The 27,979-nt window shown below is 43.1% G+C and overlaps 1 protein-coding gene across 1 annotated transcript in view; it reads left to right on the top strand.

Moving 5' to 3' along the window:
• gbe1b (glucan (1,4-alpha-), branching enzyme 1b) overlaps positions 1-27,979 on the top strand; it is a 293,413-nt gene that overhangs the window by 221,588 nt on the left and 43,846 nt on the right. Inside the window, 2 exon segments of the mRNA XM_060898133.1 lie at positions 5,457-5,514; positions 5,517-5,586. Coding sequence (XP_060754116.1) covers positions 5,457-5,514; positions 5,517-5,586 — 128 coding nt within the window.

Raw genomic sequence — 27,979 nt, 5'->3', positions numbered from 1 at the left:
GTCTGTGTCTATGTGTCAGCCCTGTGATGACCTGGTGACTTGTCCAGGGTGTACCCCGCCTTTCGCCCGTAGTCAGCTGGGATAGGCTCCAGCTTGCCTGCGACCCTGTAGAACAGGATAAAGCGGCTAGAGATAATGAGATGAGATTTTGTGCTAAGCCTTAGAAAATAACTATTAAAAATCTGATTTGAGGGGCGGCACGGTGGTGTAGTGGTTAGCGCTGTTGCCTCACAGCAAGAAGGTCCTGGGTTCGAGCCCCGGGGCCGGCGAGGGCCTTTCTGTGTGGAGTTTGCATGTTCTCCCCGTGTCCGCGTGGGTTTCCTCCGGGTGCTCCGGTTTCCCCCACAGTCCAAAGACATGCAGGTTAGGTTAACTGGTGGCTCTAAATTGACCGTAGGTGTGAATGTGAGTGTGAATGGTTGTCTGTGTCTATGTGTCAGCCCTGTGATGACCTGGCGACTTATCCAGGGTGTACCCCGCCTTTCACCCGTAGTCAGCTGGGATAGGCTCCAGCTTGCCTGTGACCCTGTAGAAGGATAAAGCGGCTAGAGATAATGAGATGAGATGAGATGAATCTGATTTGATTTAATGAGTCTTGGGCATTTTGGTGACCTATGTAACATATATTATAATAATTAGGCTTTATAATATCTACTATATGATTATGAAACCTTCCCTGGTGCAGTAGATAGGAGTGAATTGTAGTAAAGTAATTGAGTCACTGCTGATCAGATATAATCAGTTCCGCTGCACTAGTTCTCTGTCCATGTGGTCGCTCTTCACACCGTTGCACACAGGGTTTTAACACGTTGCTCCATCTTTGGTGTCTACAGACTACAGTCCTAATTCATTCCTCATGTTGTGGCTTTTTTAGACTCTGCCAGATACTGATGGAAGTTACTGGAATCTTTATTTCAGAATGTGACAAAAGTAATATTGGGCAGGATTTAGGGACGAGACGCTTATCTGAAGTTCTGAAAGAAAGGATAGATATCCAGCAGACTTTGGTTTGGAAAGGGCTGTTTGCTGGACACCTTGAAGATGACATCTAGAAGACTTGAAAAGGCCAGAGCACTGCTGCTAGGTCTTATTCATGCCTTGATAGAATCACACATGCACTCCCACCATGATGTAAACAAGGCAATCGGAATGTGACTCAGTCACTCTCGCTGTCTTCTGCACATCCCTGACTTGCACACGTGACGCACCAGAATAACCTTTAGTTTTGTTGAATTTAAGAAACATTCAAACTTTTCAGCACTGCTTCTCTTCACACATCCAGGTGGTTTTCTTTTCTAGGGAAGACATGCAAGACAAAGTAAACTTTTTTCCTTGTTTTACAGATAGGGTATGTTATGCCGCTTTTCCACTACAAACGCGGCTGAGCCGTGCCGTGCTGAGTCGAGCTGAGTGGGGCTGTTGGAGTTGCATTTCGACTACAACCGCGCTGAACCGTGCTGGCTGGAAGTGGGTGGACACATTGGGTGGAGTTAGCGAAAGTGGGTGGACGTCACGTGATGTCGTTAAGCAGCACAAACAGTGACATCAGTGATCTTTTAAGCGGTAGTCTCACGACCCGGATAGTAAACAATAAACATGGAGGACATGGAGTCGTTAGTGTTGCTGGTCTTGGTGCTGTGGCTTGTTGTCACCGACAACGCCAACAGATACTTACTGGCAAGAGCGTATAGATGAGGCGAGGCGCATAAGGCTTCAGAAATTCTCGTAATTCGTAATTATTCTTCTTCCGGGTTTGCGGTGTTTACAGATCCCAGCGTGCTCGCGGGGCGTGTGTGGGCATGTGAGGACACTCCTCCTCACCAATCAGTGCACAGGGGAGTGTCTGCTCACGCCCCCAGCCTCACTCGGCACGGTTTGGCTCGCTTCAGCCCCACTCCAAAACGGTGCGAGTTTTAGGGGCTAAGCAGGGCTGAAGCGAGCCGAGTCGTGCTGTTTTTTGGTAGTCGAAACGCGAGCCGTGTCGGGCTGAAGCGAGCTGAAGTGAGCTGAAAAAGGGTAGTGGAAAAGGGCCATTAGAAAAGCAAGCAATACTGTAGCTTCATTACTATAATAGGAGACGTGATTAATAATGGGACGTCCAGTGTTACAGAATGATCCCCTAATAATCCACTGGATCACTGAACATCATGGTCATTCTTCTAAAATCAGATATTGTTAGCTCATCTGTACAACAGCTTTTCCGTTTCTGGTTGAGAGTACGCCGTGTGCGTTCTGGCTGCCGCTTCTCACCGGAGCTTTTTATTTTATTTTCTCTTTTGTTTTTCTTTTTTGTGTTTGTGTAGTTTGATGTTTGTTTGAGTGTTTTTGTCTGCCGGTTGCGGTGTAGCTCCGGACCCAGTTTTGGGCGTCGGTTCCTTCCAGGCCTTGGTTCGCCATGGGTGATGCCTGTGCTCCTCGCTATGGACTGCAGTGAGCTTGTTGCTCATTTTAACATTGTGGTTGTCCAGCGCTCTGTGCAGCAGTGCTTTAGTGCTTGGCGTGATGCTCTGAGCGATGTTGCTGGGTGGCAGCTGTGCAGGCGGTTTGGGACATACCAGCGCTCTGTGTGGCGGTGCATCTGTGCTCACTTTGTGGATCCATGGCATAGTGTTCCGAGTGATCTTGCCCGCTGGCGGCTGAGCTGGCGGTGTGGGACTTGTTTTTGTGCGCCTTTTGGTGGGACTGTGGCTGTTACACCACTGGAATGACATCCTGACCTTTATTTGATGGACTCCCCCCCCCCCCCCCCCCCCCCCCCCCAATTGTAATGCGACAATAATAAATTGAGATTATTATTATTATCTCATCTCATCTCATCTCACAAGTCGCCAGGTCATCACAGGGCTGACACACAGACACCCATTCACACTCACATTCACACCTACGGTCAATTTAGAGTCACCAGTTAACCTAACCTGCATGTCTTTGGACTGTGGGGGAAACCGGAGCACCCGGAGGAAACCCACGCGGACACGGGGAGAACATGCAAACTCCGCACAGAAAGGCCCTCGCTGGCCCCGGGGCTCGAACCCGGACCTTCTTGCTGTGAGGCGACAGCGCTAACCACTACACCACCGTGCTGCCTATTATTATTATTATTATTATTATTATGAGCTGTTGCCTTGGCGTGGCGTCCGTCGTCCACCATTCAGTTAAATCGCATCTCCCCGTCAATTCTCCACGGATTTCCGTTCCGATTGTTTTGTTTGAAAGAACTCATTCTGCACAAAACGTGATCGTTGTTTTGTCAAATTTTTTGCTAACGAGTTACTAATTAGGCCAAATTAACAAATTTTCCAGGCCTCTCACTAGAATTGTATCTCCTCTCTCATTTCTCATCCGATTCCAGTTTTGATCGATGTTTTGGGTCGATCTTCCGTTGAGGAACAAAACTTGGTCATTTGTTTGTTAATTTTCCTCTTGTAAACAATTTGTTGTTTACAACTTTGTTTATTTTCAGTTAAATTGTATCTCCTCCTTCAGTTCTCAATGGATTTCAGTTCTGATTGTTTCGTTTGAAAGAACTGGACCTTCTGCACAACACTTGGTCATTGTATTGTCAAATTTTTGCGAACGAACTGCTCATTAGGTCACCTTAACGAATTTTAGGACTTCTCATTAGAATTGTATCTCCTCTCGCAGTTCTCACCCGATTTCAGTTCTGATCGATGTTTTGGGTGGATCTTCCCTTGAGGAACAAAACATGGTCGTTTGTTTCTTGATTTTCTTGTTGTAAACAATTTGTTTGCAACTTTGTTTATTTTCAGTGAAATCGTGTCTCCTGCTAGCCTGGGCCCGCCCATCCTAAGCGTGACGCAACACGAGGGCCTGTTGCGAGCTTAGTCTGGCAAGGCAAGCTATCTCCAGCTCTTCCAAGCTCCCGAAAAATCGGGAGCCAATCAACTTTGAGCATCTCCAACGGCCCTGGGTAGAGGCATGTTCAAGGCACTGACGTAGTAGAACTGCCGACCGGAAGCCATAGATTGTTTACAGAATCTATGCCGAAGCGCTTCATTCACGCTTCCGCATCTATTACGCATAGATGCTGTATTGAAAGCATTCAACGGGAAGTTCTCATTGAAAACGGAGCAAAGAGCAGCCCTGGAGGTATTTATTGAAAGGAAGGACGTTTTCACCTTGCTCCCGACCGGCTTCGGTAAGAGTTTAATCTACCAGTTAGCCCCGTCGCGTCGCATACGTCAGAGGAAAGAGTGATGTGATTGGTTTAAGCTTCGTCACAGCCTTTTCTGGCTTCGACCAGTAGCAAACTGAGGCATTTCAGGGAGGCGGGTCAACCACGCGCTCTGGGAAACGGTTGGGCTTAATGTCTTGGCCAGACCAATAGCTCGGAGAGCTTTGAAGTCGCGTTAGCCAGGCTAGTCTCCTGCCTCAGTTCTCAATGGATTTCAGTTCTGGGTTTTTTTTTTATTTGAAAGAACTAGACCTTCTGCACAAATCTTGGTCATTGTATTGGCAATTCTTTGCTAATGAATCAGTAATTAGGTCACCTTAACAAATTTTCTTCCGACTAGAGTTGTATCTCCCTCTCTCATTTATCAAGCAAATTCAGTTCTGATTGATGTTTTGGTTCGATCTTCCCTTGGGGAACAAAATGTAGTCCTTTGTTGATTTTCCTATTGTAAACAATTTGTCGTGGAGCTTGATCCTCTCTCACGTCGTCACATTTCAGTTCCGTTTGATATTTGAGAGTTATGGTTGTTTTGATGGCAGGCCAGATGGGCTACTACGCCCTTGATGTTCTGTATTTTTAATCTGCTTTGTGAAGCACGCCATGAAAACAATCCTGATGCATTTTATTTCGTCTGTTTTAACAGGAAAAATCTTACCAAGTTCCCAAAATGAAAGTACATACCTTTTCAGCTTCCTGGTGTTCTATATCAGGGAAACCAGGAAAAGAAATGGATGTTTTAAGAAAAAAAAATTGAGTTTGTTAATTAATTAATTAATTATCAAGGCATTCTCCGTGTGAGCATTTAGTGCATTTAGATTGAAACGTTTAAACGTCTTTAGGCAGACTGACTGTTTTCGCCACCATGTTTGTTAAACTGGCTTCTTATGCAACATGAGTTTTGCAGGAAGATAGCCAAGGCAAGGTTAGAAGGTAAACAAAAATAAAAATGAAATACAATCATTTCCACATCTTTTTTTGGTGAAATGTATTTATGGTTTCTTAAAGTTGAGGTGTCAAACTCTTATAGGCAGAAAACAACACCACCAACAACAAAAAGTTTTGTTTGTTTGTGGGTTTTTTTTTTTTAAAGATTTCGTCCATAGTAACCCCCCAAAATTTGGCAACTAAACTGTTTTTCTATGTTAATTAGGTCATTTAGTGTTTATGGATGTTACCATACTGTTTTACTACCGCACTAGTATGTTGTGTGTGCTGTACTTCCCCATTTGTCTGATTTATGTTTCTGTTTTCTCCATTTCTCTAGGCACATGTCAGCACAAAGCATGAGGGTGACAAAGTGATAGTCTTTGAGAGAGCCAACCTCATTTCATCTTCAACTTCCACCCTACCAACAGCTACAGTGACTACCGAGTGGCAGTGGGACCACCAGGAAAGTATCCTTAATCAGCTTTCAGTGCAGTTAATGCATAATTTGTCGTTCAAATGTTTTACCCTTAAAGGTAAAAAACAAACCACGTTTTACAATTCACGCTCTTGAATTGCAGATCTCAAAAAGTCTTCCAACTTTGGATCTGGGGAGGGGGGGAAGCTTCCCAAGCTTTTCTGTGTTCTGTCTAGGAATGCTGTAGATTTGCATTTAGCACAAGTGGCAGAGACTCTTTGCGCCTCCGCTCGCTGTCAGAGCCTAAAGGAGATCCTGCTACTAGAAATGACATGGAAGAAATGCAAAGAGCACAAAGGCCACATTCAATAGCTGTAATTATAGCAACGAGGGGAAAACACACGTGCGCGCACACGTGCTGGGAACTTCACAGAGCCTTGCAGTGATTTTGTATTTGCACGCATGTGTGCAAGGTAACACATGCCACCATGCGCTTGGTGACACAGTGCCATAAAGGTGACCAAGAACAGTGGATCCAATTAGAGCAGAAGACAGATGAAAGTGACACTCTGACTCGGAGGAGGTAAACAAAACCAGTCCAACAAGGGCAGAGTGCTTTTTCATTAAACCCTAGCCCACACACACACACACACACACACACACACACACACACACACACACACCTATATTAGAGAGTGCCAAGCGGAGTCTTGTAGTTTTGTGTCTCTGGATTGATTTCAAAAGTGCACATGTAGGCGGAAAGGCTCATTGGTGTTGCCACAAAAAAGGAAGAGGTGCTAGATAGATGGAATCTGCTGATATTGGCTATTACCGTCAGAAGAGTATCTCTCACACACACACACACATACACACACACTACAGAACCCAGGCATCAGTTTGGACCTTGAAATACGTGTTGTCAGTGAAAGCTTTGATTTTTGGGTCTCTAGCCAGTGTTGTAGTCGAGTCACTAAAACTCGAGTCCCCAGTGTTTAAGTCCAAGCCATTAAAGTAAATTTCAAGTCGAGTCCACTATTTATCCGAGTCAAATCCGACACAAATGAGACACGCGCGCACACACTCCAAAACACATTGGAATTACCATGGAAATGTTTACAAGCCGTGGCAGCACGGTGGTGTAGTGGTTAGCACTGTCGCCTCACGGCAAGAAGGTCCGGGTTCGAGCCCCGTGGCCGGCGAGGGCCTTTCTGTGCGGAGTTTGCATGTTCTCCCTGTGGGTTTCCTCCGGGTGCTCCGGTTTCCCCCACAGTCCAAAGACATGCAGGTTAGGTTAACTGGTGACTCTAAATTGAGCGTAGGTGTGAATGTGAGTGTGAATGGTTGTCTGTGTCTATGTGTCAGCCCTGTGATGACCTGGCGACTTGTCCAGGGTGTACCCCGCCTTTCGCCCGTAGTCAGCTGGGATAGGCTCCAGCTTGCCTGCGACCCTGTAGAACAGGATAAAGCGGCTACAGATAATGAGATGAGATGAGTTACACCTTAACAAACCCTAAACATGAACATTGCTCGGTTTGACACATTTATTTATGTGACAGATGAAAGATGCATACTAAGGGTGCAAATGACAAACCTGTAATGGTACTGATGTAGTTTTTTAGGCTAACATTTTACAAACTAGCCCTAAGAGTTTTCAATTCCACCATGCAATCTCATGAAACTCCCCCTGGTGCCTTCTAGTGAGATAAACACTGTTCTTGGTTGTCAGACTTCCTCTCTAAACATATAAATAAATAAGTAAGATAGTTTGAGATGAAAAATGTGTGAGGTTTTTTCCCCCCTGAGTTAAGCTCACCAATATAAAGAGTCGCCATTAAAATTCTGTCAACATCAGCGTTTGACAGCCTCTCAAACGCCTGTGCTTTATTTTTTTGTATTTCTCTCCTCCTTCTCTGTTTTTTTTTCTTCCCTCTTGCCTTGCCTTCTCTCAATGGCACATTCTTGTGGTCTTTAATCCATCCAGCTGATTGGAGACTCCTAATTCCCAGTAGGGTTCGTCAGGCTGCTGTGCTAGTGTTGGGTCATTTGTCTTTTATTATCTGTCAGGCACATTTACCTGTATGCCACTCCAAATAATTCAGCCATATCAGCAACCAGGCCCCCAGGCAAAAATAAATAAATAAATAGCAACATGTTTTACATCAGGAAACAGTTGTCTGACTGTTTTATGGACTATGTAATACATTTGATTAACATCGGTATTTTGTGTACGTGTGTGTGTGTGTGTGTGTGTGTTTTAGGAAGCTGTTGTGAGTAATATGATTGTTCAAGTTTGTAAGCCTGTATGAAGGAACGCTTTATTTGGAGTTTATCTACATTGAGCACTCATAACACATTCACAAGCACTGCGTAAATCTTCCATGAAGCGGTGCTGAAGGATTTGTCGGAGGTGACATTGAAGATTTTAAGTAGCAGTTCACTTTGTTTTTCTACAAAAAGAGAATCGAGAAGAACCATTTAAGTCTAATTATGTGTAAACAATTTTAAATTAGTGTATCTGTAATGTGTTTACTCAGATCATGCAAAAAAAAAACTAGACTGCATTTCCGCAGAGAAAATGCAAAGTGTGCTTGCTGAGCTGTAGCAGAACAGCTAGCATGCTAAAAGCTAGCATGCCAACATGCTAATGCCAACATGCTAACAACTAGCATGTTAACAGTTAGCATACTAACATGCTAAAAGCTAGCATGTTAACATGTTAATGCTAACATGCTAATAGCTAACATGCTAACAGCTAGCATTCTAACATGCTAATGATTAACATGCTATTTGTTAAAATTCTAACACTTTAAGGCTAATATACTGACAGCTATCATGCTAACATGCTAATGGCTAGTATGTTAACTTTTAGCATGCTAACACGCTGAGGGTGACATGCTAACAGTTAGCATGCTGACATGCTCAGGCGAACTCGCTAACAGCAAACATGCGAACTCTGCATGCTACCATGCTAATCCTAACATGTTAACAGCTCTCATGATAACATGCTAATGGTGAACATGCTAACAACTTGCGAGCTAATAGCAGGCATGATATTGTAATGGGTAACATGCTAACAGCTAGCATGAGAACACGTGAATGCTTATATGCTAATTGCTATCGTGTGTGCGTGTAAGTATTCCTAATAAAGTGGCCATTGAGTTGAAGTTGATTTGCTGTCAAAGTCTCAAATGAGCAGATCCTTGCCAAATGCATCATCACCTATGGGGGAAGGGAGGAATGACTCAGTCAAGCTTCCACTGATTAGCGGCAAAATGGAGAAAAAATGGACGGATGAAAGGCAAGGCCCTGTGATGACCTGGCGACTTGTTCAGGGTGTACCCCGCCTCTCGCCCGTAGTCAGCTGGGATAGGCTCCAGCTTGCCTGCGACCCTGTAGAACAGGATAAAGCGGCTAGAGATAATGAGATGAGATGAAAGGTAAGACAAAGCCGAGTGCGGGTCAGAACCGATATCATGTGTGTGATGGTGATTTGGCCAGAGGTGCCGTATGAAGTTTGGTGGATGTGTGGCGAAGTGTTACTGAGCAAAACTCCATTCATTTGAATGGGGCCAAAAATCAATGGAAGCCTATGGAGGTAAAAAGAGATGCGTGAAAACCAAGGAAAAGATGAGTGCAGGTCTCAGATGAGGAGGTGGATCTGTGCGGGGACTTGGCCTGAGGCATCAAGTGAAGTTTCTTGAAGCTTGGTCACTTGGTTAAAAAAACTGATGTAGAGTGAAAGTTTTTCTCCTGAAACACCATTCATTTTCAATGGGGCCAAAATTCAATGCAAGCCTATGGAGGAAAAAGGGATGAGCAAAAAGAAAGGAAAAATATGAGTGCGGGTCAGAACCGATTGCATGTATGTGTCAGGGGAGTTGGCCTGAAGTATCACATGAGGTTTGATGCATCTGCGGTGGAGCGTGTCCGAGTAGGACAATTCGATTCATGAGCCCTATTCATTCTCTCTGGGGAAAAAAACAAAAGAAAAACGACAAGAACAAGAGAACAGGTGCGTTGATCCAAAAGCTGTATACAAGCACACTACACCATTTCAGGCCAGACGTCTCAGAGCTGGAACGGTGTCTCTATCTCGAACGCCCTAGGAGGAGTAGTGGATCCAAAAAACATGTCGGAATAAGGCAGAATAAGTAAACTTAAGAACAACAATAGTGCACTTGCCTTTGGCAAGCGCACTAATAATGGTTTGTCTTTACTAGAAGCACATTCAGGAAGCTTTGAGGCTTCTATGAAGTATCCACCTGTCACTTTTGGGAAGTGTGTATACACAACAGTATATGGCCAAAGGTACACCTGACCATTCACACCCATATGTGGTTATTCCCCAAACTTGCCAAAAAGTTTGAAGCATGCAATTGTACAGAATGTCTTTGTATGCTGTAGTATGACATTTTCCCTTCACTGAAACTGAAGGGCCCAAACCTGTTCCAGCATGACGATGTCCCTGTGCACAGAGCAAGCTCCAGGAAAACTTGGTTTGCCGAGGCTGGAGTGAAAGAACTTGAATGTCCTGCAAAGAGCCCTGACCTCAGTGCCACTGAACACCTTTGGGATGAGCTGGAACATTGATTGAAAGTGCCTGGCCTCCTCACCCAACATCAGTGCCTGACCCCATAGCCAGTTTCCAAAATCTAGTGTAAAAGCCTTGCCTGAAGAGTGAAGGTTATTATAACAGCAAAGGGGGACTAAATCTGGAATGGGATGTTCAACAAGCACATATGGGTGTGATGATCAGGTGTTTTGTCCATATATCTTTTTAAATCCCCTTGATGCATGGAATTAGATGCAAATGAAATAGTGGGGGTCCATTTAAAGCTATTCTATAATAATAAGAAGAAGAAGAAGAACAAGAAAACATCTTTATATAAATTAAATGCAGAAAAAAGAAGAAATTTTTGAAAGTAATACATTTTTTTTAAATGTGGATTGACCTCGCCCGCGACAGAGTAAGCAGTACGAGGTATTGTAATCAGTTTGTTTTGTTTGTTTGTATGTCTGTCTGTCTGTTAGCAATTTAGTGTCTAGACGGTTGCACCGATTGACTTCAAATTTTCAGGGTAGTTGGGCAATGGTGCGTAGATCATCTGATTAAATTTTGGGGGTAATCAGGTCAAAATTACCGGAAAGGTCAACCTTTCGGTCAACATTTTTCATTATAACTCAAAAACAGTTGCCGATAGACAGATGTTTACTATTATGAGCATATAGGAACTCCAATATGGGCTTTCATTTGGCACCATGATCTTTGACCTTGAGTGACCTTGAAAGGTCAAACTCAAGGTCATGGATTTTCAGAGGCCTGTAACTTGAAAATGGTTGATGGTAGACGGATATTTACCATTATCAACTTGTAGCAAGTGCCATATGGGCTTTCACTTGGTACCATGATCTTTGACCTTGAGCCACCTTGAAAGGTCAAACTGAAGGTCATGGGTTTTCAAAGGGCTATAATGGTTCATGATAGCCAGATGTTTACCATTATCAACATATAAGAAGTCCCATATGGGCTTTCAGTTGCCACCATGACCTTTGACCTTGAATGACTTTGAAATGTCAAACTCAAGGTCATGAATTTTCATAGGACTATAATCTGACAGCTGATGATCGAGAAATATTACCATTATCAACATATAGGTGTAAAATAAGTGCTGCCAAGTGAGGTTTGTTTTGCCTGGCAACACTTGTTGTTTTAATCAGTTGTAAATGAAGCCAGACAAGACAATTTTTTTTGGGGGGGAACGACACCATTCAGTGTGGTGTGTAGCTTTGGCATTATTACCCCATGGATATGAAGCAGTAATGTACACCATCACTTCAATCTGAAGCCTGTATGTCAGCTGAATGATTGGAATGGGAATAAAACTAACATTTCATGTTGAAGCTTCATATATATTCTTATAGAAAAAAATAAGGGTTAAAAAAAATTACAATAATATTAGACAGTCTACATACAATGATTATATCTGATGGAGATAGCATACTCTTGTACTGTATTTAATGTCATATACTAAATATATCATACAAGTTTTGACTTTTTTTTGGCTTATGAATGTTTTACAAAGGCTCATTATTACTGATGTTGTGTGTAATTCAAGAAATAGTTATGTTGAGATACACATCATTTATATTCTACCAGAAAAGTGAAGTTTATAGTGGTTACAGATAGAATTATTGCAATGGAAACTAATCATCTTAGACAAGCAACTTTCAGAGAGTGCTGATATTTAGTATAACAGCCCTGGGATGTTTCACTGTTTCGATCACTCCACTTGTCTGTATTTGCTGCATAAAATTCCAATTCTAGTGATAGTTTATAACATTAAAATCGTTGCTTTGCTTACTATGGGCTGTCAGTCAGTCTGTTTGTTGCCTGGCAACACACAGAGCTCTATCCAGCTGTGGTTTTTTTGGGAATCTTTTCGCTGGTGGAGCAAAACTAAGCAAAATATTTCGCCATATTGTGTCTGAAATGTCAGTTACTCAATATTAATTTCTTGTTTACAGAACTGTCAGATAAAAGCAATATCATACCTGCAATCATGCTGTTGTACTGAATATCAGCACAGCTGTGACTGCAACATGCTTGTGGTCGTATCACGGCCATGCTGATATTCAGTAGAACAGCACCCTTGCTTGTGTGATATTGCTTACTTATTCACAGCACAGCTCTGAGAGTAAAGTAATAAGTTTATATTGGTTTATATTATCTTGACACAAGTGTTTTACTGGGAAATATACAACTCTTATTTTTCATGCGAGCTTCATCTGGGACATTGAGAACCAAAACCATGACCTAAATCCCTATGTGTCACTTGTGAGGAAATTGATGAATTGTTTTGATAAATTTGGGTCCTTTTTGTTTGTGAATGTGTCCATATAATAAAAAGAAAATCACACATTGGCTTGAAGATATGAGTTTATCTTCTCGTGTTGAAAAACTCGCATTTTTCATGCAAAATACATCATGGATCTGAGTGACATATTTTAATAATATTGGCTGGCTTTTTTCGTGGTATTTCAGATATATTCCATTCAGCTAGCATGATATTGAACGAGTCGAAGACTAACTGAATAGAATATATCTGATATACCATGAAAAAAAGCCATTATTATTATTATTATTATTATTATTATTATTATATATACACAATCTCTTTTCCAGTTTTTCGATGTCAATTGGTATGTTTTTCTCTTGTAAACAGAGGGAAACCGTCAGGGTCTTCTAGGTCTTCAGAGAAGCCCAAACATATCAGCATTTCGAATGTTATATTTAATTTTTTTCATTGTTTAATTGCTTTTATTTTTTCATAATTTCATTATAATTATTCTCTTCTAATTTTAATTTGGACTCATTTTCTATCAAATTTGCTTCAGAAATGAAAGGGTTACTGTCCTGAAAACATTAAAACAGAGTTATCCAGTGAGATTTTTTTTGTTGTTGTCTCCAGGCTGAGAAGAGTTTAGAGCTAGCTCGTTAGTTAGGACATCATCATTGCCGGGACAGAAGGCCATGGCAGTGTATGTTTATGTAGGAAGTGACAGATGAATTAACCAATCAGATTTTGATTTAAAGTGGGAGGGACCAAAACTTGAAGGCTAACGCAAGCTTCACTGCGAGTCGGCGCAGCAGTGAAGTCACCTTCCAGCCAGACACGCAGCTTGTGAACAGGCAAGGCAGGCAACTGCTTGGGGCCCCCTGGCCCAGGCGCCCCTCGAGAGTCGGGGCCCAAGGGCTTATTTATTTTGTTTTTTATTGTTCTTTACCATTGTATTTTCACATTTGGAATTTAAAAAACTTTGGTTTCGTACATTTTTTGTTGGTGTCAGATTATTTATAACATATTGGTGATGAACACTGGTCAGAAGGGCCCCCTGGAAATTTTTGCTTGGGGCCACAACAGACTCTAGAATCGCCTCTGCTTCCACCTGGTGTAGCATTCATCAGTAGTGTCAGCGCATGCTCATAACGCGGTCAACCCAATGCTATCGAGAGCAAGTAGCACAGGCTAACGACTGAGAAACGAAGATTTCTGTCTCCAGACTCTTCTTCCATGCACGCTCGCTACAGTATTTTTCACTCAGACTTAAATATTCATTTTCCTCTGTAATTTACTTGGTTGCTTTTAAAATCAACATTGACAGCTACACACAATGGAGCGACCTGGCAGCCAAAATTCTCTCAAAAGCTACCGCTTTTAACAAAGGAAACCTGGTGGCCATGTTTGTTTACAAATTGTCACAGTTGCTCACTAGTGCGGAAGTTTTACATTTCTGACGTCTCTTTTCCAGTTTTTCAATGTCCATTGGTATGTTTTTCTCTTATAAATATGCATGAAGAATATCTAATGAAGTTTTGATAGCCTTTCGGTTGTTCAGCGCTCCTTTCTCTTTCCCAGCGAACAAAGAAATGCTTCTGCGCATGCGCAGCAGAAAAGTTTTATCATTGGATATTCACATCAGCTCTGATGTGTGACATCATGTTGTCTTGGCAACATGTAATATTGTAAACCATATTCAACGCTCATTCTCCATTGGGTAGAATGATGTAATACACGTAGGATAAGCGATATGATAACAATATTGCATGCTGTCAAACCAAATTAATGAAACCTTCTAGAAGGGAATAGAACACGTTTTTATTCCATCGAAAAAGTGTCCTATGGAGCACTTGCATGTGACGTCACAGCCGATCCAGATTGTGACAGACGCCATCTTGTCGGTCAAACGCCATATTTCCGCCTTCTACTTCTACTTCTGGTTCTACTTCTGCTTTTACTTCTACCTTTTCTTCTGGAAAACCCTACTATATACAATTCTACTACAACGGCTGCAGCTACAAGCTCTCCCTACCTGTGCATGTTTTTTGTTTTTTTTGTGTGTATTTTTGCGTATTTTTCGTCTGTATCGGACTTCAATGTCCACTACAACCGTATGGACTTACTGGACATTGGTTTCCAGCAGAAAGTGACGGTTTGTAGCGATTTCCATCACATGCACAACATTCCGGACGAGATAGCGAGACCAGCGGGGTCTCCGTGGATTGTTATCGGAAGCAAAGCGAAGGAGGCGGCGCCGGGAGCGGAAGCAAAAGCGAGGCTGCAGGCAGAGCCGGCCTGTTGACTAAGCTCAGAAAACAGCCACTCAAATCTCCACTGCTAAGCCTCTATCTCTCCAACGCCAGATCCATGGTAAACAAGACAGACGATTTGGAATTACAGCTGGAATTACCTTATTCTATTCTATAATCGGCTGGTCAGTGCTATACTCAATACTTAAGTGACTTACCCATCCAATGAGGATTGTTTTTTTTCTTGTTTACAAGATGCCACATCTGAGTCACTGACAAATCCTGAATTTCTGTAAAGATAACTGTCCAGAGACTTATAAGCACGCAGTGCTTCACCACTGAACAGCGAGGGAAAGTTAATGAGGTAATTATACACATCTGGGTATTCCGCTGGCAGTTCAAAATCCACTGACACGGTCGTGAGAACTCCGTCCGGTAAGCCATAAGGGTCACTAATCTGTAGATCGTTTATTTTAGGCATATATCTAGTTATCTGTTCATTAGAAAAATGAGCTGTGTAGTCCGTCGGTTGAAATTGATCCATTCTGTACACGAGTGCAGCAGTATTCAGCTGTGTTTTTTACCGACAAGATGGCGGCTGTGTACTTTCCGGTCAAGTGACTGCAAGATCGCTATATGTATCATAATTTCTGATATTTCAACTCTGATGATGTCACTCCCAGTGTTTTCCTGCTGACTAGATGTGTGTTGTCAAAATGGCGAACCGGTTCAAAATTAAAATTCTTTTGATTAGTTTGTGGGTTTGGGTTTTTTTGGTGGATGTGTCCATATAATATAAAGAACATTACATAGTGGCACGAAGATATGAAGTTTATGTTCTCGTTTTGAAAATATTTTCATTTGTTTGCTTCGCTCACTCATGAGCTATACATTCACCACTTGAAGATAAACTTCATATCTTCATGCAGCAATGTAATATCCTCTATATGTGTGTGTTTATGTGCTTGATCTAATGCATTATCATTTTTATAGTAACAGCTTATGGGGACTTGAATGTTGGAAAATCCACATACACACATTTTAGTTGATTTGTGGTTGTTGTTTTTTTTAACATTTTTGGTCTCCAGTGTCAGTGCTTTGTAACAGTCAGAGGTAAGTTTATAACTTTAAGCATCGTGACTTCATGTCAACCCGCATCACATCACCCTACCACTAATATTTTCCTATAACAGCACACATTGTCATGTTTTATTCTTTGTTAGCCACTGAGGCATCTGAATAAAATGCTGTATTTTGACAGAATATGACCAGCACTTCATTGCTGAGGGTTTTGCAGTATTCAGTTGATGGATGATAACCAAGTAGAATTAGTGATCAGTGTAAATTTTCACACTTTTCAGATGCTTTGTACAACGCTCGAGGTCATCATCCATCTACTTGCTTCCACTTCATTCCACCGACAAAATTTCTGGTTCTTGTGGAATTCAAGACTTTGCAACTCAATACCTGTCATCATATTTTTGCAGACTGCCTTTACACGTGCAGAGAATTCTACTCAGATCTGCGATCACTACTGTGTGTCTATAGAATTTTTTTTTTCCAGGATCAGGGTCCTTGAAAACTTATCTGACTAACACCCCCCCACCCACCCCCCAAGATCAAATAGACTATTTGTGTGCAGTGATTCCATTCTTCAGTAAGCCTCTATTAATCACAGTAATTCACAGGTGGCTGGGTCTGGCTGTAAATCCCAGCATCTGTACACTCAAACACAAACATAATTACTAAAAGCCTTGGACTGCCTGATAATTCTGTCCAGGACACCACTGCAGCAGAGATACATTTACCTGGAAACACTGAATGCACTCGGAATACGTTCTTTTATGGGCATAGTCAAGCCATGCACTCAGTCACATACAGTGACCTTTTCCTTGCAGACTGTCCGTGCTTTGGTCCTTCATGGTTTTGTGCAAATAGATGATACTGATCAATGCATGAATCTTCCTTTTCTTTACCCTTTTATATATCGCAAGGTTATATCCACCTCTCACTGTCTTTCCTCAGTGGACTTGTCTTTAGGTCTCAGCAGGCATTTCTGGAAGAATCCGCAGAGAGCAAAGCTGTTCTGCAAGCCAACATTTTCCTTCTTGCTGCCTCCCCGTCTGACTTTCTCCTCTGCAGCTGCAACATCAAATGCTCTTAACAGCCTTCACTAATACTATTAACAGCCCGAAGAAGCTAAAATTGCAGTGTGGTGCTTCTTGAGTGAAGGTTAAAAAGAAGACAGAGATGTTGGCAACTTGGTTTGGATACGGTTCATAAATTTGGTGTAATAAGCAGTATCAGTAGAACCATTACAGCATCGCATTTATAGACAGCAGGTAGAAAAGCCTCCGTCAACCTATTTATTTTTTTTATTGATCTATTGTCAGTAGCTACTGTGGGGAAAAATACAAAAGATGGCTATATGTGTTTTTTTTGTTTTGTTTTGTTGGCGGCACGGTGGTGTAGTGGTTAGCACTGTCGCCTCACAGCAAGAAGGTTCTGGGTTCGAATCTAGTGGCCGACAGGGGCCTTTCTGTGCGGAGTTTGCATGTTCTCCCCGTGTCCGCGTGGGTTTCCTCCGGGTGCTCCGGTTTCCCCCACAGTCCAGAGACATGCAGGTTAGGTTAACTGGTGACTCTAAATTGACCGTGAATGTGAGTGTGAATGGTTGTCTGTGTCTATGTGTCAGCCCTGCGATGATCTGTCAACTTGTCCAGGGTGTACCCCGCCTCTCACCCATAGTCAGCTGGGATAGGCTCCAGCTTGCCGCGACCCTGCACAGGATAAGCGGTTACGGATAATGGATGGGTGTTTGTTTGTTTGTTTGTCTTTTTAAGCAGAATAGCCTACTACAAAATTATTCAACCCCAGTAGTGCCATGATCCTTCCATGGATCATTAAGAGGGCATCTGGAAGGGATTTACAAATGAGAATTCATAATCAGGGCTTTCAGAGACCGTACGAACCTCATCGCTTACACCAACAGAAGTGTGGAGTAATGTTTCATGTAAAAAGAAAAGAAAATCAAAGAGGGATCTGTGACAGTGGGGAGGATAAAATGTATAGAGAGCTCTCATTAATTCAGCATTAACTAATAAAATGCAGTGCATTTGATGTAACCTGAGGAGTTGGAGACATAATGAAGTATGATTTCATCCCCTATTAATTTTAATATTGATATTTGAGTGAACAAATCAAAGGAAGTAGCAAATTATTAATCCCAAAAAGTTAGTGTAGCGTATTGAGCTGCTGCTGCTCCCCCTCCCATCTTTCTTGTTCTCTCTCTCTCTGTCTGACAATATACCCAAAATATCCAATCAAAGAGTGTTTGCTCTTTCAGGGAGATAATTCAGAGCAAACAGGAGCTTGATGGGATCGGGAGGAGAGGGAGAGGAAGGGCACATCATCTCTCGTCCTCTGTTGCTGAAACCACGCACAGAACAGCACTTCGCTTTTAATCATCACTATCAAAGCCTACAAGTAGACAGTAAAAAGCAAGCGCTTTCCAGCTCTGGGGCAGAGTGGGAGACGAGGTCTTTAAGGATCACACCACGACCCTGTGTGCTCACCTGTGGGGAAAGGCGGTGATTATTCAAGCTGCTGTCTGTGTGTTTTGTTACAACAGGGAGATAAAGCAAAAATGAGACCAAGGGGAAACTCATCCAAGCAGAGACACTTATTTTATTTCCCTCTGTGAGTTCCAGGAGTACAGTTGTTTATGCTTTTGTTTTTTTTGTTCTATTTTACTGTACACCACAGCACTGTTTAAAACCTCATTTCTGATTGTCCGACGTCACAGGTTTAAATCACAGGTTTATATCAGTGTGCTTATTCCCATACGTTAGCGTTTCTATAGTAACATCTTACACATGCACTGGTACTGTATGGCAGACGTTTCACATAAACAGATTTTAAAAATGTATGTTATATGGTGGCGGCACGGTGGTGTAGTGGTTAGCGCTGTCGCCTCACAGCAAGAAGGTCTGGGTTCGAGCCCCGGGGCCGGCGAGGGCCTTTCTGTGTGGAGTTTGCATGTTCTCCCCGTGTCCGCGTGGGTTTCCTCCGGGTGCTCCGGTTTCCCCCACAGTCCAAAGACATGCAGGTTAGGTTAACTGGTGACTCTAAATTGACCGTAGGTGTGAATGTGAGTGTGAATGGTTGTCTGTGTCTATTGGCCCTTTTCCACTACCCTTTTTCAGCTCACTTCAGCTCGCTTCAGCTCACTTCAGCCCGACATGGCTCGCGTTTCGACTACCAAAGAACAGCACGACTCAGCTCGCTTCAGCCCTGCTTAGCCCCTAAAATTCGCATGGTTTTGGAGTGGGGCTGAAGCGAGCCAAACCGAGCCGTGAGGCTGGGGGCGTGAGGAGACACTCCCCTGTGCACTGATTGGTGAGGAGGAGTGTCCTCACATGCCCACACACGCCCCGCGAGCACGCTGGGATCTGTAAACACCGTAAACCCGGAAGAAGAAGAATTACGAGAATTTCTGAAGCCTTATGCGCCTCGCCTCATCTATACGCTCTTGCCAGTATCTGTTGGCGTTGTCGGTGACAACAAGCCACAGCACCAAGACCAGCAACACTAACGACTCCATGTCCTCCATGTTTATTGTTTACTATCCGGGTCGTGAGACTACCGCTTAAAAGCTTACTGATGTCACTGTTTGCGCTGCTTAACGACATCACGTGACGTCCACCCACTTTCGCTAACTCCACCCAATGTGTCCACCCACTTCCAGCCAGCACGGTTCAGCGCGGTTGTAGTCGAAATGCAACTCCAACAGCCCCGCTCAGCTCGACTCAGCCCAACTCAGCACGGCACGGCTCAGCCCGACTCAGCCGCGTTTGTAGTGGAAAAGCGGCATAAGTGTCAGCCCTGTGATGACCTGGCGACTTGTCCAGGGTGTACCCCGCCTTTCGCCCGTAGTCAGCTGGGATAGGCTCCAGCTTGCCTGCGACCCTGTAGAACAGGATAAAGCGGCTAGAGATAATGAGATGAGATGTTATATGGTGAACTGTATGGGAATGTTTATTTAGCATTTTTGGAAGGAGTTTTCCAAAGTGTCGGTGCTTTGTTACAGTTAGAGATAAATCTGTTCCTTGAAGCTTTCATGACGGAGGGCTTTACAGTGTCTCAGAAACAGGACATTTGTTTTACTAACATTGAGAGAGGGGAAAAGAGAGGCTGGTGAGGGAACAACAACTGGGGGCAGCCATGGCCTGAAGGTTAGAGAAGCAGCCAAAGGGTTGCCGGTTCAGTTCCCAGGACCGGCAGGAAAAATGTCAGGGGAGTTGAGGGAATAAACAGCACTTTCCCCTCCCTCTGTATCATGGCTGAAGTGCCCTTGAGCAAGGCACGTAACCTCCAACTGCTCCCTGGGCCCTGTAGCATACCGTACATAGCTGCCCACTGTTCTGGGTATGTGTGTGTGCTCATTGCTCACTTGTGTGTGCATGCATGTGTTCACTGCTTCAGATGGGTTAAATGCAGAGGAGGAATTTCACTGTGCTTGAGTGTACATGTGACAAATAAAGGCTGCTGCTTCTTAAAAACTGTTTACATTTGCTATAACATAAATGAGAACACTTGGTGTTCCATGGACATTCCCCAATATTAAACATAACTCCCAAGTTGCTGTGGTATAAGATAAATAAAACATTTTGAGACATGCTGTTATAGGAAAATAATGAAATTTAGGGTCCTAAAAGCATCATGTCACTTAGTTGTTGATTATTTTATTCTAACAGCATGCTTGAAAACCAGATCAACTTATTCCAAACCACATGCTTGAGAATCATCCTTGAAATAAAGAATGAACATCATGTGTCCAGTGAATAAGTTTACAAGTCTTTCTCTGTCATCATCTTTGATTGTCAACTATGCTTCCTTGGCCATTCCCTACGGAGACCCACAAAAGATCTGGTGTCAAAGTATGCTTTATACTCTCCAACTCACAGGACCACATCAAGAGGAAGACGAAAGTTGCAATTCAACAAGTACGTATCTCAACTGCTGTGTAATGAACATGAAATGAGTTCAGAAGAGATCTGGAATGCTGCCCAAGACCATCTTGGTTGGAGAAGATTCACCAAGGCTGCTTGCCATCGTTCGCCCCAAGAACGACGCAACTGACAGAGAGATGCCCCATCATCTTCCTTATTCCTGATCGATGTCATTTCCAGCTGAGAGTACACTGTGTGTTTGACTGCCCCTTCTCACCAGTGTTTATTATCCCCCACTGGCCGGAAGGCCTGAAGGGGGATTATGTCGTGGTGATGTCCGGAAGTCCGTTCGTCCGTCCCGGGAAGGGTATTCACCTTCTGAAATCAAGTCTTCTCACAATTTCTGGAGGAATTTCACGAAACTTGACAGCATTCTTTGTTATATGTTGGTAATATGCATATTGCAATTTAATTTAATTCAGTTGCATTTTGCCAGAATTATGGCATAGTTGCCAGCAGGGGATATTGTGCTCTCAGAGCACTCTTGTTTTTGTTTTGTTGACTTTTCGCTCTGCCTTTCTACTTATTTTGGCAATTTAATTTTGCTCTGTGTTGTTATATGCCTATAGCACACTTGCTTCTTACCTGCACGAGCCCTCTTCCTTTTCTCCTACACCGTGACTGCATCCATGGTGAGCGAGTCTTTACCCTCTTGCTTCTTTGCTGTTGCCAGTCTGGTTTGTTGAAAGTGCAGCTTTACCTGGTTGCACTTTTCACAGTTTTTAGCTGGTCCTATAGTCAGTTTTGTGTTAGCTAACGTGCGTGGTGCAAGTTAGCGTTGTGTTGCTGTGTGGCTTCTCCCCTATCTCTCCTTATGACAACTGCTGGCACGTTATCACCTGTTTTTGATTTTGGCCTGGAGCTGTGCTGCTTATTTGTATACTTTACTTCCTGGCAATGCAGCTCATATACTCTCAGACTGAACTTAAACACCTTGTATGTCACACCCGCCTGGATTCCATGTCGTATAATCTGTGCTGGTCACTTGGAATTGCCCGATGCTCATGTTACATCCACTGCTCGAGAAAAGGACCCTCACTTGTCTATGGCTCCGATTCACTGATCCCGACATATGGACATATGGTCAAGTTCACCAGTGCTACATTAAATCCATCTGACCAATTAATCATGACCATCTTGATCCTCTTCCAAAACTGTCTGCACCTTCCCCTCCCAGTTGTCTCAACTTCAGTCTTACCCTATTGAATGCTCGCTCCATTACCAATTGCCCAACACCCATGTTACAGCCACTGCTCGAGAAGAGGACCCTCACTTATCTATGGCTCTGATTCACTGATCCTGACATATGGTCGAGTTCACCGGCGCAACATTCAAGCCATCTGACTAATTAATCATGACCATCTTGATCCTCTTCCCAAACTGTCTGCACCGTCCCCTCCCGGCTGTCTCAACTTCAGTCTCACCCTATTGAACGCTCGCTCCATTACCAATAAAGCCTCGCTGATCTACAACCTCATTACCCAGAAAAAAAGTGGGCATGTTTTTTTCTTACAGAAACTTGGCAACAACCTGATGACTGCCTACATTTAAACCTGATGACTTCTCCTGGCTACAGCTACCTTCAAAACTCTGATTAAAAGGAAGAGGGAACAGCTTGGCTGTGCTTTATGAGTCTGGTTTAAAAGTTAAAGAACTTTCACTATTTGATGATACATCTTTTGAATGTCGCTCTGAAGGTCGTTTCCTCCCCTCCTGTGCTGCTGCTGCTGTTAGTCTATTGCCCTCTTAAAGCTGCTGCTAGCTTCTTGTCAGACTTTAATGAACGCCTTGCAATTATCCCATCCCTTTGCTCTGCCATAATTGTATTTGGTGACTTTAATATCCATGTTGACACTAACTGCTCCTACACGCCCGAGTTTATCTCCATGTTAGTGTGTTTTAACATGATACAGCATGTTGACTTTCCAACTTGTGTTCATGGTCATATTCTTGATTTGATCTGTTCTACTGGTTTGAATGATATTTCTGTTTCTGGTCTCTCTGATCATGAACTTATCGAATGCAGCTTTCACATTACCTCTCCTCCTCCTTTGGATAAAATCTCAGTCACCTATCGTAATCTTGGGTCTGTCAACTCCAATCTGTTTGCTTCTTCTTTTCAGTCCTCATCCCTGATTAACTTGCATAAACTCTCCTCCCCTGATGGTAAGGTTTTCCTTTATAATGACACTATCTCTGCATTGCTCGATGATCTAGCTTCTTTAAAGAATAGGCTTGTTCCAGCCACCTGCACTTGTCCTTGGTTTGCTCCCTAGTTTAGAGTAATGATGGCCACTAGTCAGCCTCTTCAGTGCCTTTATAAGAAAACTGACCTCACTGCCACTCACTACGATACACTGAACTATCCACAAGCATAGGGATGCCCTAAATGCTGCTTGCTCCAACTACTACTCCTCCATCATAAATGGTGCCAAGTCTAGGCCAAGGACATTCTTCAAAACTGTTAACAAACGCCTCCAGCCTCCTGTACTAACATGCCCTAATACAGCTAAGCAATGTCAGGCATTTTTACATTATTTTAATAACAAAATTGACCAAATCTATCACTGTTTTCCTTCTACTTCCCATTCATTTTTACCCATTGATGTTCCTAGTCTGCCTACAAAACTCACTTGCTTCACACGTGTTGACTCTTTGTCACTGAACTCATCATTAAATCTAGTCCTTCCTCCTGTCTGCTTGACCCTGCCCCCACCCTACTACTTAAGACATGTTCATCTGTAATTAATACTCCTATTGCCATTGGGATAAATACATGTCTCTTTTCTAGCTGTCCCTACGGTCCTCAAAACTGCTGAGTTTACCCCCATCCTTAAGAAATCTGAGTTGGATCCAACATCTCTTTCCAGTTATAGACCCATCTCAAATCTTCCCTTTCTAACCAAAGTGATGGAAAGAGTGGTAACTACTATGCAACTCCGTACCTTTCTTAATGAAAACACACTATGAGCCCTTTCAGTCTGGTTTCCGTACACATCACAGCACTAAGACAGCTCTTCTGCGTGTTGTTAATGATCTCCACTGGTTTGCTGATAGTGATTCTCTCAATGTTCTCCTCCTTCTTGACTTTAGTGCTGCTTTTGGCACTGTTAACAATGATGTACTCATTTCCAAATGGGGGCCAACATAGTCACTGGTTGCTGGTATGGGTGAGCTCCATACTGGATCTAAAACATCCACTGAGTGGCGCAGACCTCAAGTCCTACTCCGACCTCCTCTTGGTGCCACCTGGATTAAAACCGACAGGAGAGGACAATTGCGGGTACCTGGCGCAGTATAACCAGGTTGCTCCGGGCAGATGGGGCTCGTCAGCCATGGTAGGCAACCTGTCTAGGAGAAGGACACTCCGATATAAAACCTATGACCCAAGGACCTTGCTGTCACCATCCCAGCTTGCTAGGCCATGGCAGATGAACCCCGGGTGTAAAGGGTGGGGCCAGTTCTACGCACACTGTACTTCACCTACAAAACTCCATTGTGCAGGCTGAAGGATGCATCCACGACCACCAGCTCTTCACGAGTGTGCCTGCATTCGACGTGGGCCATCACCTTCTTAATCTTCATTCGCAAAGTCAAGCCAGAGAGAGACTCATTTCCCAGCTTTCCTCTACTGGTATCGCTGACATAACATTTCAATAGTTCAGGTCATATCTTACAAACAGACAACAGTTTATCAAACAAGGTTCACACAAGTCCACCACCTTTCCTGTTAAGTGTGGAGTCCCTCGGGGATCAGTTCTTGGCCCTCTTCTTTTTTTTTTTTAATCTACATCCTGCCCCTTGGTCATCTTATTTGTAGTCATGGCCTTAAAGTTCGCTTCTATGCAGGTGATATTCCGCTGTATCTCAGTACAGACTCCCCTCCCAGTACACTAACTGACTATATCTCAGATTTGCAGGAAAACTTTCTCAGGTTAAACACTGATAAAACTGAAATTCAATTGGTTGATCCAAATCCCTACTATCTGAATCATCCGACTTTTCTATTGGTATTGATGATGTGCTTGTTAAGCCTGCTCCTGTTGTCAGAACTCTTAGAGTCCTGTTTGATCCATCATTCAACTTTGGTCTTCATATTGAGTCAGTCACCAAACTTGCATTCTTTCACATTTGTAACATTGCTCATCTTTGTCTACTTCTGACTAGTGATGATGCACAAACTCTGGTTCATGCTTTCATTGTGTCTCATTTAGATGACTGTAATTCACTCTTCATAGGCCTTCCTGCAAAGTCTTTGCAAAAGCTACAATATATTCAGAACTCTGCAGTTCGAGTTCGAACCCATACTAAACGCTCTGCTCACATCACCTCCACCCTCTCTCAGCTACACTCAGTACGTTTACATGCACATCCAAATCGAGCTACTGTCGGTAATTGAGCTAAGGGTCCCAGCAGGGGTGCCAGAGAAATCCAATCCTGCATGCACACAAGGAAATCGAGCTATTGTGTGAGGTACATTGCGCACCCGAGCCACAGGTGGCGCTACACGCCCCATCGTGTTGGTACACTTCCGGTTGTCGGCATGAAGAAGAGGAGTGATTTCCACTTTACATTCACACCACATGTCATTGCCACCTGTTGGCTACAAACTGTCCTGCACAGACCACTGTTTTGTAAGACAACTTATTTTGCACAATTGTATATTTTTCTAAAGTCCATTTTTTGCTTACAATTTAACTTCTGTCTTAATAAACACACAAAAAGTTCAATTGTTTTTGTTTTTTGTCTCCTTGTTCCTCCTGACCTCTTCTGCTGCTCGCTACTACTACTGTTGTCATGCCGACCGAGGCTGTTGTGTTTCCCGCTTGTGGTCTCGTCACTCGTCACTTCCAGAAGGGAAGTAAGTAGCTCGACTACGTAGCTCGATAGGGTTTACATGCACCAAGTAGCTTGGCTACAATCGCATAATCTAGGTCGCGTAGCTCGATTACGAGAAATCCAGTTCGTTTCGATTTCAGCCGAGCTAAGGTGTTTCCATGGCATTTAGAACTTCGATTTCAGTCGAGCTACGGCAGAAATTCGATTTTCTCTATGTGCATGTAAACGCACTGACTGGCTACCGGTTCTGTCCCAAATCAAATTTAAGATCTTGCTTGTTTCTTTCAAAGCCCTGCATAATCTTGCTCCGATCTACCTTAGGGAACTACTGACCCCCTACACCCCCTCTCGCTCACTAAGGTCTTCTAGCAACAAGCTACGTGCTGTCCCACGCACCAGACTTTCCACCATGGGAGGGGTGGATCCTTCATTGCCATTGCCTCCTAACTCTGGAATTCTCTTCCTCAAGCTCTCTGTGACTGCTCTTCTTTCTCTCCTCTTCAAATCTCAATTGAAGACATTTCCTCTCTTATTGCTTGGTCCTTTTTTTCCTCCTCCTTCAAAGCGATCTCAGGATTGTGAAAGGCGCTGTAGAAATTTTACTTATTGTATTATTTAACACACCGGGCAACTTTCAAATGCTGTATTAATTTGGCAGTATTCAAAAATCTTTCTTCTTCTTTCGGATGTTCCCGTTAGGGGTCACCACAGCAGATCTGTTCCGCATATTTGCTTTGACTTAGGTTTGCCCTTCCTGACTCAACTCTCCCCAACCTATGTGGGCTTGGGACTGGCACCAAGCATGCACTGGCTTGTACAATCCCAGTGGCTGGGTATTTTACCTAATCTACATGCCTTTGAACTATGGGGGAAACTGGAGCACCTGGAAGAAACCCACACAGACACGGGGAGAACATGCAAACTCCATACAGAAAGGCCCCCGTCAGCCGTGGGGTTCGAACTTGGAACCTTCTTACTATGAGGCGACAGTGCGAACCACTACACCACCGTGTCGCTCTGACAGTATTCAAAATTGACAAGAGAAATAAATAGCATTTTTGATAATAGCATAATATAACATCTAGCATGCAAGATTTATTCAGCAAACTTTGAACTGAAAACTTGTCAAATGTAATGCTGCAGTTTGTCTTAATATCATTTGCAATACTGATATGACCGATGGATTAGAAAAGCAATCGCAATAATCTCACACTTTTTTTTTTTCTTTTGAGCTGAGAGTTTCCTGCCATTCTGATGGTAATTTATTTTATTATAGCATTCACATCAAAAATAATACAGGCTAGTCTCATCCAGGGTGTATTCAGCACAACCTCGACGAGGATAAAAGCAGTGAATAAATTAATGATTGAATAATTCAGGCCAGTCCATGTTGCTACAAAGCCTACCAATGTGATGTATTTTATTCTAATGTGTATCTCAAGTCATTATATGGAGGATAGGGGGCAAATGGGGGGCCAACGTTACTGGATGCTGGTATGGGTGAGCTCCATACTGGATCTAAAACATCCACTGAGTGGCGCAAACCTCAAGTCCTACTCCGACCTCCTCATGGTGCCACCTGGATTAAAACTGACAGGAGAGGACAATTGCGGGTACCTGGCGCAGTATAACCAGGTTGCTCCAGGCAGATGGGGCTCGTCAGCCATGGTAGGCAACCTGTCTAGGAGAAGGACACTCCGATATAAAACCTACGACCCGAGGATCTCGCTGTCACTGTCCCAGCTTGCTAGGCCATGGCAGATGAACCCCGGGTGTAAAGCGTGAGGCCAGTTCTGCGCACACTGTACTTCACCTACAAAACTCCATTGCACAGGCCGAAGGATGCATCCACGACCACCAGCTCTTCACGAGCGTGCCTGCAGTCAACGTGGACCATCACCTTCTTAATCTTCGTTCGCGAAGCCAAGCCAGAGAGTTGGAGAAACGCCTACATCAGAGTGCAAAGGTTTGCACAGACTTTGCACAAATTAAATAACATGAAAAAATTTAACATGATAAAATAATAATGGTGTACAAACTTGTACATTTGTCCCATCTCACAATATTTGTTATAACTCTGCAGATGTTAAATACTGCCTTGTTCAGATCAGGTCTTGATTGGTTGGTTGGTTGGTTTATGATTTTGGATGCATCAGCATTTTACTTTTAATAATTTTAAAATTTTGTAATTAAATTATAAACTATGCTTTTTTTTCCATTTAAAAACCATGCAGGATGAACTGTAATTATCTGGCCCTTTCTACCTATTTATCTCTCTCCATGCAGTCAAGTCCTCACAGCTCAGTGTACAAGGCTAGAAAAAGTGCTTCAGATTTTCCCATTGAAGCTCATTTCTTTTTCCTTTTTTCTTTTTTTCCCTCTCAAAGCATCATGTCATTCTTTTATCCTTTTATAGTCTATTTTCCTGTGCATGAGATTTTTTTTTTCCATTCTAGTCATGAGTCTAGGCAATTACTTTTTTAAATATTTAATTTAGTCAGTGTAGC

The sequence above is a fragment of the Neoarius graeffei genome, chromosome 17 (genome assembly GCF_027579695.1).
Source record: "Neoarius graeffei isolate fNeoGra1 chromosome 17, fNeoGra1.pri, whole genome shotgun sequence".
Taxonomy (NCBI): domain Eukaryota; kingdom Metazoa; phylum Chordata; class Actinopteri; order Siluriformes; family Ariidae; genus Neoarius; species Neoarius graeffei.
This window is presented reverse-complemented; position numbering and strand designations above follow the sequence as displayed.